The sequence below is a fragment of the Muntiacus reevesi genome, chromosome 6 (assembly GCF_963930625.1).
Source record: "Muntiacus reevesi chromosome 6, mMunRee1.1, whole genome shotgun sequence".
In the NCBI taxonomy this organism is placed as follows: domain Eukaryota; kingdom Metazoa; phylum Chordata; class Mammalia; order Artiodactyla; family Cervidae; genus Muntiacus; species Muntiacus reevesi.
In genome coordinates, this window is record NC_089254.1 from 89,130,453 (window position 1) to 89,151,705 (window position 21,253).

A 21,253-nucleotide genomic window follows, 5' to 3' on the forward strand; every position below is an offset into this window, starting at 1 on the left:
GACACGACTGAGGGACTGAACCGAACTGATTCGTTTCTTTGACAGCAGTGATACTAATTGACTTCTTTATCTGTGGTTCTGTCTACTGCTATTTGAGAGCCTATGAAGGGACTGACCATGTCTGGGTTATTCCCTCTGGCTCGGCTCCTGTCAGGCACACAGTAGGTACTCAGTATTGAAGGGGTGTTTCTTTTCTTCAGCCTAGCGTAGGTTTAGCATAGGTGACAGAAACCCATCTTGCTGCTGCTGCTGCTAAGTTGCTCCAGTCGTGTCTGACTCTGTGCGACCCCATAGATGGCAGCCCACCAGGCTCCTCTGTCCCTGGGATTCTCCAGGCAAGAATACTGGAGTGGGCTGCCATTTCCTTCTTCAATGCATGCATGCATGCTAAGTTGCTTCAGTCATGTCCAACCCTGTGTGATCCCATGGACAGCAGCCCACCAGGCTCTTCTGTCCACAGAATTCTCTAGGCAAGAGTACTGGAGTGGGTTGCCATTTCCTTCTCCAAACCCGTCTTACTGTGGCTTAACCAGATGAAAGTCTTGTTTCTCTCAACAAGTCATCTGAGGTAGGCAGTCCAGCGCTAGTTCAGTGACTCCTTGATGCACTGGGGACCCAGACCCCTGTGGCCTGTTCTGTTTTGCCACTCTGCTATCCTCTTGACCGCTAGTCTGTCGCCATCGTAGGACTGAATTCCAGACAGGAAGGGTAAGGGGCTGAGCTGACCATCCATGGACTTAAATGTACGTCTTATTGGCTGGGACAGTCAGGTGGCCATACCCACCTGCAAGAGAGGCTGGAAAGTTGCTTTCTAGCTGGTCACATTGCTGACCCTCCCCGCAAATTTGGAGTTCTGCTGGCAAGGAGGAAGGGGAGTATAGATATTGGAAAGGCAGCTGCAGACTCTGCTGCAGCTTCTCTGAGAGGGCAGAGGATTTTCAAGGGCCTCTGAATCCATTCCTTTGCTCTAGCTCATCAAGTTTCTGACTTAATCATAAAGCCATAGAACTTTCCAGCTTAAGGAGTCCTTTGAAAGTTTCTAATCCAACACTTTGCAGTTATAAAGATTGGAGGCCTTTGGATCATCCGACTTACGCAAGGCCCCACATAAACTTAGTGGCTGAGAGAAGCCAGGGATTGTCCCCCTGGGACTGAGGGGTCTCTTCTAGCAAGCCCAGGGGTGTGATGGCAGGGTGGGGGGGCAGTTTAGGTTTATCAAGTAAAAGCTCAAAACTTAGACATGCAAGTTTGGGAGCTATTACAGAATAATCTCTTTTTCATAAAACTTGAACTCCCCCCCCGCTCCATTTCTTAGGTATATAATACTAAACAAGACTTTTTTCTCCCCTGCATTCTGCTTGTTTTTTTCTCCCAACAGACTTTCCTTTTTTGGTATGTTTTTTCATCCTTTTCACCAGAAAAATTTATGAGCATTTATTTGAAAGAAAAAAAACATTGGAAAAACTGAAGGGAGAAAGAGCGATTATACATATGGAAAGCTATAAAGAACCACAGTGAATGTGCTGTGGTTATTGCTTTCTTAGAAAAACAAACTAGGCAGGCAGTTTGGAATGTGAAAGAGTCCTGTGTGAGGGCAGGGCAGGCAGCAGGGGCCGAGGGTGATGGGCTAATGGCTGGGGTCCTGGGAGTCCAGTGAGGTGCTGTCCACTTCCCCCATTCTCCTCCCTCTCACCTCTGCTTGCCCCCGACAGGGTCAGAGAGAAAATGACTTTACTGAAAGATAAAGTAAAAATTTAAAAAGCTTCCTTAGAAAAATAAAAAGGCCCAGGCAGCCACTTAATACAAACTGAGGGAGAAACCAGTTGACGTGGGACCTGTCAGTGCTTGACAAACTGGCGAGGCCATGTTCCTCTTGCTGGTGGGGAGTGTGTCCTGAATAACAACTCCAGCCTGTTTGCCTTTGGAGGGTCCATCCTCCAGGATTCGGGGCCATCCTTGGGAATGATGACACGGTTGCAAATCTGTTCATTTGGTTTGTCCGTTACTAACCTCTCCCCAGGGTCTGCACTCGGCCTCTTGCTCTGTCCTAACTAGCTTCACCAAGTTCTGTGATTCTCCATCTGCACCTCACCTCCTTACCCATCAGCCCACCTCCCTCAATTCCCCAAAACAGAGTTAAGACCAGGGATAACATCTCACAAAATTTTCTTGGGAACACAGAAGGGAAATGCAATGTAGAAAATAAAATACATAAACTGGATGCTGGAGATTGCTGCCACTGGAGTTGGTGGTTCAGAGGTGGTTTCCTCTGCCTGTTCCTATTTTGTTAGGGCAGCCCCCCAAGGATAGGAATGCACCCCCAAGTGCTCCCCAGCTCCTCTCCCAGGCTCAATCAGAAACATTTTTCCTTGTGTACATGGGATACCCTTCCTCAGTGTCTCTTCTGTATCTCTGTTCTGAGATTTGGGCTCTGATTTTGACTTTTTTTTCCTGATTTTTCCTAAAGACCCACTGGAGTGCTTCTTTCTGCAGGTGACTCTTCTTCCAAAGAAAATTTCTGCCTCCATTCTGAGGATGAACACTGCTAGCTCCGTTAAAGTGACAGCTCCACAATTTGAAAGCAAACAAGTAGTCTCTACTGGGCACTCAGTTATGAAAACAGAACTCAAGGAGGGCTGCTGATGGACCTCTCCCTTGTCTTCCATGCCCCCACCAAGACCGCCCTCCCTCATACAACCGTAGCAGGATGTGGTCCCTTTCAGCCTACCCTGCCCTGGGAGCACTTACCACTGAGAACTCCAGGGCCTCTCTGTCTCTATTCTGACCTCCCACAGACCTGGCAAACCTCTCTCCACCCTGCCCAGGGTAAAACTATAAATGTTCTAGAATCAAAAAGCGTCACAGCTGTAAGGGACTGTGGAAATCATTTTGACCAACTCCCTCATTTCATAGATGAAGAAACTGAGGTCCAGGGATGTGCAGGGACCTGCCCTAGATCATATGCTGGGTTTGTGGCAATCACTGTACAAGGCGTTGCTGTTCCATTTTTCTCTCTTCTGAAGTTAGTGTCTGTGTTAGGTGGGTTCTTTTTTAAAACCAAAATTTATTGGACTATAGTTGATTTACAATGTTGTGTTAGTTTCAGGTGCACAGAAAGTGAATCAGTTCATATATATATATATATATATATATATATATATATATATATATATGTATATAAAATCAGCTTATATATATATATATATATATATATATATATATATATATATATATCCACTCTTTTTAGACTCTTTTCCAGTACAGACCATTGCAGAGTATTGGTAAAGTTCCCTGTGCTATACAGTGGGTTTTTATTAATTATTTATTTTATAGCTAGATACATTTTTCCATCACATGTGACAGAAAACCAACCTGAAAAAGCTTGTGGGAAAAAAGTAGAATTTGTTGTCTCATCCCTAAAGCTGGGGTGGGGGCAGGGTGGCTCCGTCCACCGAGTCACATGACCTCAGAGTTGGGAAGGGTGGACCTTAAGGGAAAATGGAGGTGCTGTTTTCAGAAGGAGGAGGATACTGGGTGGGGCAAATAAGAGTGCTGACCTTTACAGTCCACCACGTGGCTGCCCCATATTCCCATAGATGTTTCTTCCCACGCGCACACTGTATGTAGCACGTACAGCCTTAAACACACCTGCCAAAGGGGGACAACTGACATCTCATTCACTTACTGCATCTAGCCACTCTGACTGCACCCATTTAACTTCCCTTCCAAGATCTCCCTTGCCACTGTCCCCCTTGGATTCTAATGTAGATATGGGGGACTGCGCATCCTTATGCTGCTTTAGCAACCCATTTTCTAGGTTTTGCTGTGGGGATCTCTAAGCATTGTCTTAGAGCTCCTGTTGATCATGCTTGGGCATTTTCTGGCAACATGGCTGCCATGGATAGTTGTCCAGCTTGTGCACTGCACAAAGGTATTCTGCTTAGGACAAGGGATGATGTCTGTCCGAGAGGGAGGGGTGTCTTTCTCCATTTCACATAAAGGCTCTCTTCTGACAATACAGGTACTTTAAAAATACCTGTATGCTTACCTCAGTAAGTGCATCAGTTAGAATGCTTTTTACATTTATGTAAAGTAATTGTAGCAATATTACTAGATGCTTCCTAAGTGATTGTTCTGCCCATCTGACATCACAAATACTCCAATCTTTAGAGGATTATGTTAGAGTTACACTATATTAACTAGATTTAAACTTTAAAATATAGATTCTCAACATGGTTTGAAATTCTTCAGTTGATGTCATTAACGTTTGTAATTCTTTACTGCTTTAAAAAAAAAGAATGCTTTTTACAACAACAGAAATCCCAATTAATAAAAAGAAAATGTATATTCTTTCATATTATACAATCTAAAGGTGGGGCAACAGACTGGACAACGTCCAGAGAAAGGCATCTCCTTCTCAAGAGTGGGGAAATATTTTCTAGAAGTTTCCTTGTTGGTCTCCCCTCACATCTCATTGACAAAACTGGGTCACATGCCTACCTCTAACCAATCACTTGCAAAATAGAATGAGATTCTTTGAAGACTGTCTTAGACCAACCTTAGAATTTGGGCTTCCCTTCCTTAGAATTTGGGCTCAGCTGGTAAAGAATCTGCCTGCAATGTAGGAGACCTGGGTTTGATCCCTGGGTTGGGAAGATTCCCTGGAGAAGGGAAAGGCTGCCCACTCCAGTATTCTGGCCTGGAGAATTCCATGGACACAGTCCATGGGGTTGCAAAGAGTCGGACACAACTGAGCGACTTTCACTTTCATCTCACTTTCAGTTTTAGAATTTACCCCTAAGCTGGGAATGGGGTGACTTTCCTGAGGGGTGACACCCGTGTACAACCTGGGTTTGCTCGGTCAACTCAGCCAGCAGGAAGGAGGGAGGGCACTGAATGCTGGTTGATGTGGTGGCAGCAGCTCCCCGGCTGTTTACCCTCAGGCACTTACCCAGTGACTTGTCCTTGAATCTGGATGCCAGCCTGTTTTCTTTCTCATGCTACCGGCTCTTGGTGCTCTGCCTGTTCCCCCAGCTTTCAGCCCAATGGCCCTCATCCTTGCCTTTACTCTGGACTGATGTGAAACATGCCCATGGGTAGAAAGGCAGAGCCATGACCCTCTGCCCCAGGTTCCAGTCTAGCAAATTGGTCTTTACCAAAAGGCAATGTTCAGCATTTGGAGGGACCCCAGAAATTAGGCTTAACTTCTACCTGAGACCCACATTCCTCTGCCACTGTGCTCTCAGCTTGCTGCTCAGTGCTGACCCTAATTTCAACTTATGGCACCCTCCCTTACTGCTCCCCCTTTTCCAACAGGCTTGTCTTTTCTGAAAGGAATTCACAAAAGACCAAGAATTAGCCAGCACCCTCTTCAACATGGGTAGTGTGCATGAAACATTAAAAACTATAGGGCTGCTTTTGACTTAGAAAGAGAAATACTGTTTTCATAATGCAAACTCAAGAAAGGCTCTACAAAACCTTTTCTGGGGGTGGGGGCCAGATTAGAACACCTCGAGAGCCCCGTAGGACACTTAAGAGATGAGGGGGACTATGAGGGATGGGTGAGACATGGTTCCTGGTCTCAGGAAGTGTATAGTCTCACTGGGAGACATAAATAACACTTTGGGAATGATTAAGGAGAAATAAATGTGTGTTTGTGTTCAAGCACCAAACAGTGTGATAAACATCACTTCCCTGCCCTACCTGGCAAGATCCAGTCATTAGGACCCAGGTCAGATTTTACTCTCTTGGTGAAGTCTTTGCTGGACACTCTTGGCTGGGTCCATAGTTCTGAGTCCACAGCCCTACTGGTGCCTTTCATTATGGAAAATGCGATGCTCAGGTCTCCTACAGCAAGGGGAGTGGCCCAAGGAGTGTCTTGCATGTTTCATCTTATCTTGATGACAGCTTCTTGGAGACCTATTGGAGAACCAACACGTTGGCTGGCTATTTCTGTCTTTCTCACTAGAAGTCTGTCAGCATCCTAACAAGTCACTGGGGAGCCTAGTGGCCCGATGGTCCCATTGCTATGGTGTGACAAGGCTGCTCATCTCCTGGGCTGTTAGCTGGTGACGGAGCACAGCACGGCACTAGTACCAGCGTTCCTGTTGGAGGTAGGATTCCCTGAGCTGCCGTGTTGGCTCCAAGGTTCTGCATCGACCTGGCTGAAGTGTCCTCAGAACTGTGCTGCTGCCTGAATTCCCCCCGCCCCCAATCTGCCTTCTCCCTGCTCCCCTCCCAGGTGTCAGTCCTGCAGCGAACTGAAGCCTCTTCTCCCCTTCCCCTTTATCTCTCATGGGTGTGTCTCCCCATGAATGTCATGCATGTTTAATTCTGTCTCGGTGACCGACAGCATCTTGGAAAACTTGAGAGAACACAAGTGAGTTGGTTACTTTCATGTGCCCCATCAGACCAAGTTCCATGAGATCAGGGGCCCATCTATCTCGGGCATTATGTCAGGGTGGAGTGGAGGACCAGGCCCAGAGGATGAATGAGCAAAGAGATGAGCATTCATTCAGAGGTGGGACAGAGAGGTGAGAGAGAAGCCAGAGGAAGCTTCAGGAAGGAGGCAAGATTTGCCTGGGGTGTGGAGGGCAGGCAAGGCTGCCAGAGTATAGAAAGGAACAGTCTTCATGGAGGCTCAACATCTGTTGAGGATGGATTCAGCGTTTTATCACCTTCCTGGAGTTATGCTCGGGAAAGATGTCAGTAAACATAATGGGTCACTCTGCCTTGGCCTAGGACATCTGGCCAGGTAGAGGGTAGGCTGGAGAGGCAGAAGGAACAGATGGAAACCAGAAAGGGCCGCCTTGGCCGTTTCATCAGCGCCCGAGCCTGAGGCCCTGACACAGAGCAGGGCCCCCAGATACCGCGAGGGAACCGCTTGACCCCTGTGGATTAGGGTGGATTTGTGATAGATGTCTCTTCAGTGAGGTCAGCATCCTGTACGCTGTGCAGTCCCCACAGGGGTCTGGTTCTGGTTCCCACCATCACACTTTCTGCTCAGAGGACATCTGATTACGGCTCCCACCGAGGGCAAGCCTTGATTCCCAAAGCCCTAGAGCAGCAGGGAGGGAGGGGAACTTCTGCTCCCGTGCCGTGGCCCGATTCCCACAAGGCCGCCGAGACTGGTGGGAGTGGGGCTGGGAAGCTTCCTTCCCAGGGCTGGGCCCTGCAGGTCAGGTGACCCTAGACGAAACCAGGGTGGTTGAGGAGCCAGCAAGTCTGGCTCCCAGCTTGCTCTCTCGTGGGAACAAACGAGCTGGCGTTCAGGAACGTGGGAGAAGGGGACACCCTGCACGAGGCCCCAGCTGGTGCAGCCAGGCTCCAGGGTCCTGGCTTCTTCTCCATGGCCGGATCAGTACATAGGACTGGAGGGTCTGTGGGCAAGCAGGCTTCCAGCTGGGAAGCCGCAAGCCCTAGCTGACCCTCAGGCCCAGGCTGGGCCCTCATGGCAGAGGTTGAGGCCTGGCTTATCTCTCCAGCTGCCCTGTTCCCTGCCACTTTATCATGAAGGGTGGGCCGGTGTCAGAGCCCAGAACTCCCCTCCCCACTGTCCGTGGGAGAAGGCCCAGGTGCAACGGAAGGACTACTCTTGGGCTCAGCCAGCAGACCTCTGTCCTGGGAAAGTTTAAAAGGCCCCAGGACCTTCTCCGCGCCAGCTGACCTTCCCAACTGACTGCAGCATGCAGGGGCTGCTGATTTTGACTGTGCTGCTGGGGGCTGCCCTCGGCAAAGAGGATTTTGTGGGGTAAGAACATGGAGAGGAGGGGGTGCTCAGAGGAGAGATGGGGGAGCACTCATCTGCCAGCCAGCGCCTGGGGGAGATACATGGGAAGATGCCCAGAGGGCAGCAAATTAGCACATCCCTGAAGGCAGGCTGACCGGGGACCAGGACTGAGAAAGGGTCCAGTCTCTTAGGACAGCCTTGTGAGCTCTGGAGAATCTGAGCCCTGAGGGGGAATTTTCAAACGAGGAGGCAGGAGAAGGCCTGGGGGTCTTTGGCGAGAGAAAGAGTCTAAGCTGGGGCGGTGACGGCAGCAGTGTCTGAAGGTTCCAGGGAGCCCAGGACTCCCATTGCTAGGATCCCCTGTGCATCCCCTGCTTAGCCCAGCCCCCCTCCTCCCGCCTGGGGAGCGTGCATGGCCAGTAGGAGCTGCTCAGGCCCTCAGCCTCCCCTCCCGCTCTGCCCAGGCACCAGGTGCTCCGAATCTCTGCCGCCGATGAGGCCGAGGTGCAGACGGTGAAGGAGTTGGAAGACCTGGAGCACCTGCAGGTCAGAGGATGCGGGAGCAGCCCCGAGGCCCCAGAGTACCTCTGAGGGCAGACGGGCTTGCCCCGGACCTCCACCCACCTGGGCCCACCCGGGACCTGGTCTCTCTCTCCCCAGCCACCCAGGAATGAGCCATAGGTCTGATCCCTGTTAGGATGTGATATAAACCTCCCAATTCCAGAATCTAGCTGCCTTTGAGCATCTGAGCAAAAGGGCCTCCCCGACCCTCCTCCTGTCCCAACACCTAGTTCTTGTCTCTCCCCCAAGTTTTTGTCTCTCTTGCTGCCCCCAAGCCCCTCCACTCTGCTTCCTGGGCCATTTGCCTGACCACACTGGACTTTGTGCGGTGCCCAGGGGTTCCCTTCATCCTCTTCCCCTTATATTCATGCCCTATCCACAGTTATATGGGAAGTTCTGGCGCCAGCACCCCTCCCATGGGTGCCCTTCCCCAGCCTGCAGTGACAGCGGCTCTTGTCTTCCCTAGTTGGACTTCTGGAGGGGCCCTGCCCAGCCAGGCTCTCCCATCGACGTCCGAGTGCCCTTCCCCAGCCTCCAGGCTGTTAAAGTCTTCCTGGAAGCCCATGGCATCAGATACAGGATCATGATCGAGGACGTGCAGTCGCTGCTAGACGAGGAGCAGGAGCAGATGTTCGCCTCCCAGAGCCGGGCCCGCAGCACCAACACATTTAACTACGCCACCTACCACACCCTGGACGAGGTGAGGGACCCCGGGAGGGCGCTGCTCCCCACAAGCACCAAGCTCTTGGCCAGACTGGCAGATCGTTCCAGGGCCAGCCTGGACGTGTGTGGCCTCTGCCCGGTCTCCACGCTGCCTGGAGTCTCTGGATTGCAGCTCCTCCACATTCAGGGCTCACAGCAGGCTCGCTCAGGAGCTGCTAAGGGAGGCATCCAGGTTCCCTTCGGAAGCCACGAAGGCAGCCTTCCCTCCTCTGCTCCTTCAGATCTATGACTTCATGGACCTGCTGGTGGCCGAGCACCCACAGCTTGTCAGCAAGCTCCAGATTGGCAGCAGCTATGAAGGCCGTCCCATCTATGTGCTGAAGGTAATGGGTGCCTGCCAGCGCATGGGGCACTTCTGCAAGAATGGATGCCCACATCTGTGCATAGGGCTCCCAGCGGTGAGCTCAGGGTGACAGAAAACACACTGTTCCACAGACCCCATGTGTAGCACAGGTGTACACATACCTGTACACACAGTTTAAACTTTTAGGTGTCTCCCCTGTTCCCAGTCAAGTGTCACATTGTGCAAAGTATCCCAGAGTTGGGTAGTCCAGATAAAATGTTTTGCACGTGACCTTCGACAGAACTATGTGTGAACCTGGGAACACAGTGGGGCCCGGAAGTCTGGCCGAGTCATGTCTGCCCCATGCTACCCACTCCAGTATTCTTGGGCTTCCCTGGTGGCTCAGACGGTAAAGAATCCACCTGCAATGTGGGAGACCTGGGTCTGATCCTTGGGTCGGGATGATGCCCTGGGAAAAGAAATGGCCACCCACTCCAGTATACTGGCCTGGAGAATTCCATGGACCGAGGAGCCTGGCGAGCTACAGTCCATGGGGTTGCAAAGAGTTGGACATGACTGAGTGACTTCACTGTCACTTTAGCTGAGGGCAGGAAGCTAGGCTCTGCAGGATCCCTGTCCAGACCCACCTCCGCCTCCCACCTGAGTGAAGGCCCCTCAGACGGAGCTTCAACCTGGGGTACAGAGACCAGACAGCTTAGGGTGCACTCCGTTTCCAGGGGCCCCAGCTGAACCATTTCCTGCTCTTCTCATCCAGTTCAGCACTGGGGGAAGCAACCGTCCAGCCATCTGGATCGACTTAGGCATCCATTCCAGGGAGTGGATCACCCAGGCCACTGGGGTCTGGTTTGCAAAGAAGGTGAGCCTGGGGAGGTGAGGGTGCTCTCACCTGGTAGTACATTGGTATCCAAGGCCAACAGAAGCCCTGGCCCCTGCCTCCCATCCAGAAGCAATGACCACAGAGGGAGGTTGACGGCAGGCATCCATCGGTCCAGCGTAACAGATGCCTGGCCTGGCCTGCTCTGCCCCACTGCTCCCTAACACCGCCCTCCCCTGACCCCAGTTCACAGACGACTATGGCCAGGACCCGACTTTCACCGCCATTCTTGACAGCATGGACATATTCTTGGAGATTGTCACCAACCCTGATGGTTTTGTCTTCACCCACAGCCAGGTATAGGCCTTCTCCTGTTCTTGGGGGAAGCGGGGCGAGCCTCTGTCCTCTGAGCCCCACATGCTGCTCTCCCCTCATCTCAGCCCCCAGAAGTTGAGGGAGGGACAAGCAGACCTTTTCTCCTTGACTAGGGGTTCTTGACCTTGGCATTCCTGACAGTTTGGGCAGATAATTCTTGGTGTATCAGGAGATGTCCTGCGTAAACAGCATTCTGACCTCCTAAAGCCCCCAGATGAGACAACTGAAAACATCTCCAGCTTATGGGGGACAGAACTGTCCCCAGTGGAGACATACTCCCCAGACATTATTTCCTGGTTCTATTTTATTTCTGTGGGACAGCTTGCTACCAATCAGCTATGTATGGGGCTGGGGGAATGCCACATGCCTTCACTTTCCGCCAGCGAGCTCTCTGCCAAGTGCCATCTATCATCTCCTCCATTTTCCTTCAGCCAAGAGCCTCCTTTGCAGATCTTCCTCCCTGAAAACCAGTTGAAATGGTTTCTGATCCCCTACTGTGTCCACACCCAGGCTCTGTGTTGATTTTGGCCCCTGGTGGGGTGGCTAATCATTTTCCTCTCAGAATCGATTGTGGCGCAAGACTCGATCTGTCACGTCGGGCTCCTCCTGTGTTGGGGCGGACGCCAACCGCAACTGGGACGCCGGCTTTGGGAGTAAGGCCCAGTGTGGTTTGGGGAGCAGGGATGGGACCCCCCGCCCCAGAATGGTTTCTTACCATCCTTTGTCCTAGTGTCCCCACCACACTCCTGCCCCTGCAATGGGGGCACGTGGGGAATGCTGGCCCCTCCTCCAAGGTACTCAGGGAGGAAGGTGGCCTCTGAGACCCACTTGTTCTTTGCCAGTAAAAGGAAAGTCCCTCCCCATGGAACTGAGGTCTGAAACCCATCCAGGGGTTTTCTAGCGTAACTTCAGCCCCTTCCCTCCGTGGTCACTGCACTGCAGGGAGCGGTCTCACATGAGGACCCTTCTTACCTCTCTGGGTGTGTTCGTCAGCTCTGTCCAAGTTTGGCTGGGGAGGGAGGCCCAGGACCCCCAGGTTATAAAAGGCCTCTGCCCTTTCCTTATCCGGGGTGGGGGCGAGGCCTTGTACATCTCACCTCATGCAAAGACCAGAAGCCCCTGGAAACCATCTACTCGGGTGTAAGGAATGCCAGCTATCCTCTCTCCCCTCCTGCAGAGTCAGGAGCCAGCAGCAACCCCTGCTCGGAGACTTACCATGGCAAGTCTGCCAATTCCGAAGTGGAGGTCAAGTCCATCGTGGACTTTGTGAAAGACCATGGGAACTTCAAGGCCTTCCTCTCCATCCACAGCTACTCCCAGCTCCTCCTCTATCCCTATGGCTACACAACACAATCAATCCCTGACAAGAATGAGCTGGTATGTACCTGATCCCTGCTTGCCCTCGCATCCCAAAGGCAGCTTTGGGTGGGCCCATCAAACCTGCTTAAGGCATGAGGGCCTGCACTGTGCCTAGCACCCCTTTTTCCCATGGACCCCTGATGGCTTGGGAAGACCAGCAAGGCCGATTAGACTCTCCGCCTGGGAAGCCGAGGCACAGAGTGCTTCAGTCACTCCCATCACACGATAGAACAAGGGGCAGGGCTGGATTTTGAGCAATTACCACAAGTTCACACTTGGAGCTGCAGAATGGCCAAAGGGTTGTGAAGTACCAGCCAGACAGCCCACAAGCTCAGAATCATAGGGCTTCTGGGTTCCTGAGACTGACCCCGCAAGGCCCAGCGGGCTCCATTCTGTCTGCTGGGGGTGGGCTTCTGCAGGGCGTGTGCTCCTGAGTCACCCTGCCAGCCCCCAGGATACCCCGGCCCAGTGGTTATGGGGGATCTGGGGTTGCTGGCCATGATAAGTCGTCTTGCTTGGCGTTTTCTCCAGAATCAGGTGGCTAAGTCTGCTGTTGAAGCCCTGAGTTCTCTGTATGGGACCAGCTACAAGTATGGCAGCATCATCACAACAATTTGTAAGTGTGCACGGTCTCATGGGTGGTCCCGGGAGGAAGCTCAGTTGATTTTTCCTGCCTACGGGAGTGTCTTTCCCAGAGGAAGTAGCCAGGGGTACCCCAGTGTGGGAGCATGGACGAGGAGCACGGCCCCGGCCATGACTGACTACTATTGGCTTGGTGTGCAGCAGGCCCTTTCCTGACGTGAAGTCTGCCTTCCTTGATACCTTCAGACAAAGACTTCAGTTCCTCTGAGAATTCTTGTCCCCTCATCTTGGGGTTAAATCCAGCTTCATGCATGGAGCAGATGGAGAGTTCTGCTGGCCTTTGTATTGTAGATCCCCCAAGAAATTAAACTTAAAAAATACTCCTCCTCCAATGCCCTTCTATTATAGAATATATCCCATCTTTTCTCAGCATGCTTATCCATGCAGTGCATCAAATGGAATTAAGTCAAATGTTTATTGTACACCTACGATATACTAGGGCTTGTTTTGTGTGCTTGGGTACAGTTGGGAGTAGAATAAGCAGACTCCTATTCTAGCTGGGGACAGACAATTTATTCTAGACAATAAACATGATTAAGGACATGATGTGGTGTGTTAAGTGATCAATGCTAAGGAGAAAAAGAACTCCCAGGACAGGGTGAGGGGACTCGAGTAATGGGGGTGGAAGTGGCACTGAAGCATGAGCCTCAGTGAGAGCAAAATGTGGGCGAGTGTTGAAGGAACTGAGGGGTGGAGCCAAGAGGCTGTTTGGGGACGAGGTTCTAGGCAGAGGAATCTTCTAGAACAAAGTCCCTCCCATGTGCTCTGGCTTGGTGTGCTTTGGGAACAGCCGGAAGAGCACAGAGACTCATTGGCTGCAGCAGAGACAGGTGGCGGGGGATGGAGGAGATTCTGTAGGGCCCTGAGGGGATACAGCAAGCGTGGGGCTCACTCTTCGGGGCAGAGTCGCGAAGAAGCAGGACACAGGGACCCACTCCTGACTTCCTGCCCTGAGTGCCCAGTTCTGGGGGGGCGAGTGGGGTCACAATCTCACCTCTGGCTGGCCTTGCTTTTGGACTGTTTGGAGTTTGTTTGGAGACTGTTTCAACCCTGAATGAAAAGGTTTTTGCTTTGTTCAGTGTTGTGGAGTTCAATTCTGATCTGGAGCCTCCTCCTCCTCCCCAGCAGTTCCTTGGGAGCTTTGTCTATCTGCTGCAGAGCTGTCTGCCAAAGACAGCCGAGGGCTTCTGCTATGACTCTGGCCCCTCGCACTTTCCCCCTGCAGAGCAGGACCCTGGGGGACGATCCTGGTTACCCAAGTGGGCAACTCTGGTATATGCGGGGGCTTGACCCAAGCCGCTGTTAGACGGAGGCGGCTTTCCAAATCATGGGAGCTTCCTTGCATGCCTAGTGAGGGGAGAACCGTTGCTGGTCTGCCTCTCTGGGCCTCTTGGACTGCAGTCTTTCAGGGGAGCTTCTTGGGAGAAAGCCAGGCTGCTTGATCAAGAGCGGGAAGGTAGCAGAGGCTGACTCCATCAACACTGTATGAAGCTCTTGGCTTGGGACCATTAGCTTGGCCCTTGCAAATATTTTCAAGTGAGTGACTTTGTTCTGCTGGTTCTACTCCTGCCCCAGACCAAGCCAGTGGAAGCAGCATTGACTGGGCCTACAACCAAGGCATCAAGTACTCCTTCACCTTTGAACTCCGGGACACAGGACGCTATGGTTTCCTGCTGCCAGCCTCCCAGATCATCCCCACAGCCCAGGAGACGTGGCTGGGGCTTCTGACCATCATGGAGCATACGTTGAATAACGCTTACTGACCCAGCCTTCCAGCACTCTCTTCCTCCTCCTCTTCAGCCCCACCTAGGAAACCAAATAAAGTCTGAGAGTACATGGAACAGAATGGACTCTCGTGTGGGGATGCATGTGGCATGTCTGCCTTTTCAAGCTGGGGCAGAAGTAATTTAGTTCCTGCAGATCTCAGTGGAAACGTGTGGGTGGTTGGACTAGATGACCCTTAAACTTCCCTGCATTCCAAGGTCCTGTGAAGTTGTATCCAAGTGGCATCTGTTATAATGAGACCACCCTGAGCTCAGCTCGTCAGTGGGGTGATTTGTTCATACCTTAAGAGCAAGCAGCAGCCACAGCTGCTAACCAAATGCCCAGCACCCCGCCGTGGTAAGGAATTCAGCTTGTACAATAGTCTAGCTAGTTGGATCCATTCATCTACAAAAGCAATAACCCTGAGTATGAAATAGAATAATCCTGGTGGTCACTGCTTTCCCAGATGGATGTCACAGTCAGGCAAAGCTTTCTCTACAGCAAAATATGGTCTCCCACTCCTGAACTAAATTGGAAGAAAACAATTGCATTAAATGGGATTATTTAAAGATAAAGAATAAACACCAATCCCAGGGCATTTTTATTAATTGAAGTTTATCACAGAGACTTTGCCTTTAGAGACAGAAGTAGTTTACTTCTCACTGCCACACGCTTTCTAGCGTCTCCTGGTACTGGCCTGTCTGCACTCCCTCCCCTCTCCCACCTACTGCCGCGCCTTATCATTTGCAGAATTTCTCAAACCTGAGACTCTCCTCTTGATACATCACCTCCTCAGCTCATAGAATTTGGCTTCCCTCCTTTGGCTTGGTGATTCTAGTGTCTGTGATATCACCCTAGTGGCTAGCACCACAAAACACATAGCATATATCTCAACTTTTTTTCAAAGCAAGAATCTATATTCGTTTCTTCCAGATCTCTTAAGGTGTGACTGTTGAGTAGGGAGTCAGTCCTAAGAAGTTACTGGGAAGTTGGGGTGGGGTGATGGCTTGGTAGCTCCCCAAATAGGGGAGCTGGGGTAAGGATGGCAGCCTTTCCCTGTATCAGCCAAAGTACCACAATGCTTCCAACTCCAGTGACTTAAAAATTTGTGTCTTTTTCACACACAATAGCCTGAAGTTCAAATGCTTTTTTTTAAGGGCCCATTAGGAAATTTTCATCTTGGAATTTTAAAAATAATCTTTGATATTCTAAAATTGAGGTATAGTTTATTTACTATATATATATTAGTTTCAGGTATACAAAATAGGGATTAAAATTTTTTATATATTATACTCCATTAATTTTTTATTTTAATATGTTTTTGCTACCAAACATTCTGAAAAATAAAATGGATGAGGCTGACTATACATAGAGTACACATAAACTTACACATATATAAGTTTATAAGGCAAGGTGAAATGGTGTTTCAGCCTTTACAGAAAGATGATCTAAAGATTTTATAACCCTTCCTTCAGGTTATCTTTTGGGAAGCATTTCCCTTCAATTTATGTAGATAAGCTGAAACCCACTGTGATGGCTCAGCAAAAAAAAAAAAAAAGGACAAGAAAAAAAAAACTGATCTTACTGCTTAATACAGACTAATAAATGAAAAAATATTAAGTTAGCAAGATAGTGTATCCTCTTATTAAAACTGGATTACTTAGGGATCAAGGGTAGACTTGCTTAATCTAAAATAAACTGTATTCCCTGATAGCAGAGGCTACTTGGTTTGGTATTCAAGTCTGCAAAACCCTCAGAAGTACTTGACATACAGATACCCAATAAATATTTGTTGAACAAATGCTCTCCACATTTACTAGAAAACTTTTCATTTTTATAGTCTGTATTTTGTAAGCTTGCAAGTTATTTTGAATTCCCCTGATCTGCAGTTTAGAAAGTAATGCTCTGAACAAGTCAAAGCATTAAGAAAGCTGAAAAGACAAGAAGCGTAGCACCAGAATGAAAATGCCATGGGGGCAGGAGCCAGGCTGTTCTGCTCAACACTCAGTTTCTCATGGTTGGCCAAGTACATGACACGCATCCTGCACTTAATAAGTGCTTCTCAAATGGAGACATGGAAATTAATTTTTAAAATATTTTTAACTTTATACTTTGCAGATACATATTTTCATAAATCTATGGATTAAAAGTTTTTATTTTCTAAATAAAACAACACTAAAAGAGAAATGATAATTTTAGAAACCAATACAGCATATATGAAAAAGTATTAATAACCCTGAGAGGAAAAGAGCCTTTATAAGTAAAAGGGGTTAAAAAAAAAAGACTTAACATTTCAAAAGAAAAATAGAAGATTTTTTTCCCCAAAGAAGAAATACAAAAAGTTGATAAATGAAAGATACTGATTCTCTGGGCAATTTTTTTTTTGTACATTAAAGAAAAATATATTATTTTTTTCCCATCAGATAAAGAATAAAAAGACTGACAATTCAGTATTATCAAGAGTATGAAGAAATAAGACCTGTCATATACTGCTGGTGGGAGGATAAATTTATACCACCTTCCCAGAGGGGAATTTGGTGATATAAATAAAAAATCTCAACATATTGCTGCTTTGACTCAGTAAGTCCACTTGGAGGAATTTATTTTATAAAAATTCTCTGAGAAGTTCAAATAAACACATGTATAGCATTGCAATAATAAAAATTTAAATAAAATGGAAAAGAACCTAGATAGATACCAGTATTAATATGGGTATTACATGTTTACACAATGGAATATTGGGAAGCCGTTGTAGTCTGTGGTTGATATGGAAAAATGGTCACAATATACTGAGTGAAAGAAGCTGGTCACATGATGGAAATATTCTAAAATAGGATTGTGGTAATGCTTGCTCAACCCTGTAAATTTACTAAAATCCACTGAACTGTATCCTTCAAATGGGCGAATTTTATGGCATATGATTTGTATTTCCATGAAGTTTTTTAAAAAGCAGGCTATAAAATAGTATATGGAATATGAATCTCATTTTTGTTTGAAAAACATACCCACTATGCCTAGAAGTAGATATTCTCCAATAGTAATAATTGTGGTTACCCTAGGTGATGGTTTTTCCTCTTTACACTTTTCTGAGTTTCTTGCAATGAAAGAAGCTACTACAAACACATCAGATCACCTGTGGGTAACATTATCTAGTATCAACTTAATATCAAAATCAAACATCTAAATGATCATCTTAATTTGTGCCCAGATTCTTTTTCATAATTTGTCGAAACTCATTTCTTCTGCTGTCTCCCTGAACAAGGTAATTGTCTTACTTTTGGAAAAGTTTATATTCCAGATGGAGCTGGCAGTAAGTGTCCTACCAAGGGCAGGGTACCAACATCTTGCTGAGGCCAGAGGTAGCGTGGGTGACAAATCCCAGGAGTGCTTGCTGCCCACACTCAGTTCCTGCAGCAATCTGGGGAACTGATTAGGCTACTGCCTATTCTCCAGGACTTTTCAAAAGTCTTTATTTTAAAATGAACTCATTTACTCCATTCTTAGACCCTTATCCATGGTTCTCAGTGTGGGCCGTGAAGCCATTGGTAGTCCATGAGAATCCTTTGGGTGGTCTTTTGAATTAACACCAAGATATGTATGTCTAGCTTTGGCCTGAAATTAAAATTGAAATGTCACTGAATACAATCCAGATATGACCTCACCAGTCCCTCATCCAGTGCAGGGCTGTTCATCATCTCAGCGATTGTTTTGCAAGGACATGTGGGACTAGGTGGATTTGAAGATGCAGACGGATTCTTGCTCTAAGGACTCTAAAGTCAGAAACATCATTCTGTGAACACACTAAGACCCAGATGCTCCTTACAGGAAACTGATATGACCAACCAAAACATTCAAACTGGCCAGATGAAGGAAGAGCTCTGAGAAAGAAGCACAGAACACCCGTCAAATCTGAAAAAACTGTCAAAGGGTAATGAGTTCTCCCCAAAGCTTTCAGGATCCATTTGGCAACTCAAACTGTGAGCATCATCTACCAACCCCAGAGACAAAGACGGCCAAATGTTTCATGCCAAAAGAAGAAAGTTAAAAGTCTTCTGTTTAACCACAGTGGTGTGCTCAGCCACATTTTTTAGAGGAGTGCAGTGGAATGACAGCTCTGCTCACACACGGACTGAGGTGCAGAGGTTTGCTGCTGCTTCCTCCCATGAAGCCTAGGCCTGTGACCATGAGCCAATTCACACAATTTATGTTTCAGCCTATGTCAGAAACATAGCCACAAAGGAAAGAGAAGATCGGACACAAATCATATCAATATGGTTTTACTGGAGCGTTAACCATCAGAAAAACAGCCTACTTTCCCCCTATAATCTGTTGAAAAGCTTGTAACTGCCATTCCCTAAGTGATACCTCATTAGGGACACGCAGAGAACCAAAACAGATCTCAGAAACCCTGTCTTCAAGATAGGTCACCAGACACAGACAACAGTGGAATGGGGAAATTCATGGTCCCAGGAGCAGATGCTTCTGTCCATGAACTCCCACTGCCCTTCGTGTAGGTAGAGGATGAAGGGTTTCAGTGGAATCTTGGGTAACGAGGAAGCAAGGGAGGCCAACAGCCAAGGGAAAGTCACATTTTTGTTGGTGAACTGGAGGCATGGCCAGGGAGAGCATGCTGGGCCCACCCAGAGTGGGAAGCCCAGAGCAGAGTGCTTTTCTCAACCTTCCAGCTCGGTGACTCAAGGGCGAGTTGCTTAATTTCCTCTCGACCCTCAGTCTCTTCACCTGAAAATGGGGGCGCCTACCTTGTAGGGATGTTGGGATGGTCAAATGAGTCAAAACATAAACTGAAGACTCTAAGAATACTACCTAACACACAGCAAGTGCCCCATAAATGTTTACTAGCATTAATACTGGAAATCTTTAAGATTTGAAACAAAAGAGAAAGTAAAACCTGCTCTCAGATGGGAAGATGGTGTATAACCCGCAGCTGATTAATTCTGAAGGCCACTCTGAGCCTGAGGGGACCATGGAACAGGCAGACTGCAGACAGCCAGAGTAATAATAAAGGTCCTTACAGCTTCCCGGGTAATCTAAAATTGCAGGGGGTAATCTAAAACTCTCAGAGTTATGAATGCCTCGCTTACGAAAGTAGGACGTCCAAGGGGGCAAGGGATGACAAACTTTCTGGGTCTCTGGAATGGCAGACCAGTGCTGAGTGACTGCCACAGCAGGCTTTACATCCCAGACTTCAGTCTTGATGGATTTCTTTAGTTTATTTATTCACGTACCCTTATTAAGGGTCACTGTCACATCGTTGGTGAGTTTTACCTTCTAGGAGCTTATAGTCAAAATAATTTTTTAAAACGTAGTCAATCAGTCCATAGTGTCTAGTAAGTGACCTCTGTTGCCATACATTTCACCAAGTGCCTCAGGATGTTACGCATGTGAAGAGAATCTAAGTCTGCATTCGGAACAAAGAGGGTCAGCATCAGAGAGTGAGGCCGTAAGGGGACGGGGTGGCAGGGGGAAAGAGGCAGTAGAGTTCTGTAAACACATAAAATCATGCGCTGAATCCCGTTTTGTCAGAATTCAGTGCTGACAAATTGCCACCATTACACATTTTATGTTATAACTGACCTGCGTGCCAATTTAAGGACACGGCAACAGCAATTTCAATAATTACTGCAATTTTAGGGAAGTACTACTACCCAAATGTGTTTTGAACACTTGGGAAGCACAATGTGTCCTATTTATTGTTTTTATAGGAAAAACATATTAATTTTAATCAAAAAAAATAATTGAATAGAAGATAAGCATATCATCATGCTCACATAAACTGATGTAAAATGCACATTTCTGATGTTTCTTAAAAAAAGAAAAAGGAGAATATCATGGGAGATACAACTTTGAAAGAACTGTGAAAAAATAAAAGCACATTATAGATACTGGGAGTATTTTAAAACTGGAGAAAGAAAGGTTCTTAATGATTATCTTCCGGATAGAACAGGAAGGGAGTCATGGATTTAAATCCAGGTGGACAGAAATTAATTATCCCCCCTAAAAAAGTCAGAGAACATAAAAGACAGAATCTACAACGAATATATAACATGACAGAAACCAAAACCAACACAAGAAAAATTGCCTACATATTTCTTTCTAGCCCAGGACTCTGATTTCACTTATATTCCACAAGGGAATTAGAGAAAAGAAGGTTTTGTTTTGCTCTGTGTTCTTGGTGAGTAGCCTAAAATCTTATGAATTTTTGTATAATCTCAATAGCACCACAGGAAAAATCCCTCAGCAACTAATGAACACTATTTGTTCTCTTTTAATTCTGACTTACACCTTAGTCCAATATGATTGTGCTAGCTCTGACTTTCTACTGAAGGTGAAAAATAAAATTACTTTTAGGCCATCCAAATCATTCTATGCCTTTCAGTAGATTAAATCTGACATTATTACAGCCCGAGATGTTCTTTTTGTACTCGAATGAGTAATGTTGCCTTCTCCTCCCTCTCCATTTCTTGCTTTCATGCTTCTCTCCTTCCTGCCCTCCTTTCTTTCTTAAATACACATCCCTTTAGAGTACTGAACGTATTAGTTAGACTTTGACCATCACTGTTGCTCAGACAGAGGAGTAGCTGTACTTCGAGGAAGCATTTTCCATCTAGGGGGTCCTAAGTTCCCAGGCAAGAGCGGCTCGTCAGCCTCTGCAACACTGACAAGAGTCCCATGGTATTGTGTTTAAGGTGGCCATCAGTCCCTGCTGGGCATGGAGAGAAACCCAGACCTTCTGACTAGACAGCTGAGGTCTCCTGCCCTAACTGGAATGATTTCCTGATTCATTTATACAAAGAAGACATGCGTTCCTGGGAGATACAGCATAAAGAAGTACACTTTCCAATCACCCCAGTCTCATGTGACTCCCCACAGATCATCTCAACAGAGAGGGAGTGAGAAGTTGGCAGACTTCGGCATATTAATAGCAAACAACAAATTAAGAACTATGTACTTTAATTGTCAA

The 21,253-nt window shown here is 47.7% G+C and overlaps 1 protein-coding gene across 1 annotated transcript; it reads left to right on the top strand.

Moving 5' to 3' along the window:
- Positions 1-7,685: 7,685 nt before the first annotated feature.
- Positions 7,686-14,270, top strand: CPA1 (carboxypeptidase A1). Its single transcript, XM_065938907.1, has 10 exons — positions 7,686-7,750; positions 8,194-8,275; positions 8,757-8,990; positions 9,235-9,336; positions 10,072-10,173; positions 10,378-10,488; positions 11,069-11,159; positions 11,684-11,883; positions 12,397-12,481; positions 14,083-14,270. The coding sequence occupies exons 1-10, from the start codon at positions 7,686-7,688 to the stop codon at positions 14,268-14,270; spliced, it is 1,260 nt and encodes a 419-aa protein (XP_065794979.1).
- The last annotated feature ends 6,983 nt before the right edge of the window (positions 14,271-21,253 follow it).

Bases quoted from the DNA above. Each gene is read 5' to 3' on its own strand.
- CPA1 (XM_065938907.1), top strand. From the start codon at position 7,686: ATGCAGGGGCTGCTGATTTTGACTGTGCTGCTGGGGGCTGCCCTCGGC. The intron at 7,751-8,193 runs GTAAGAACATGG...CGCTCTGCCCAG, and splicing joins GGCAAAGAGGATTTTGTGGG to GCACCAGGTGCTCCGAATCT. The intron at 10,489-11,068 runs GTATAGGCCTTC...TTTTCCTCTCAG, and splicing joins TTGTCTTCACCCACAGCCAG to AATCGATTGTGGCGCAAGAC.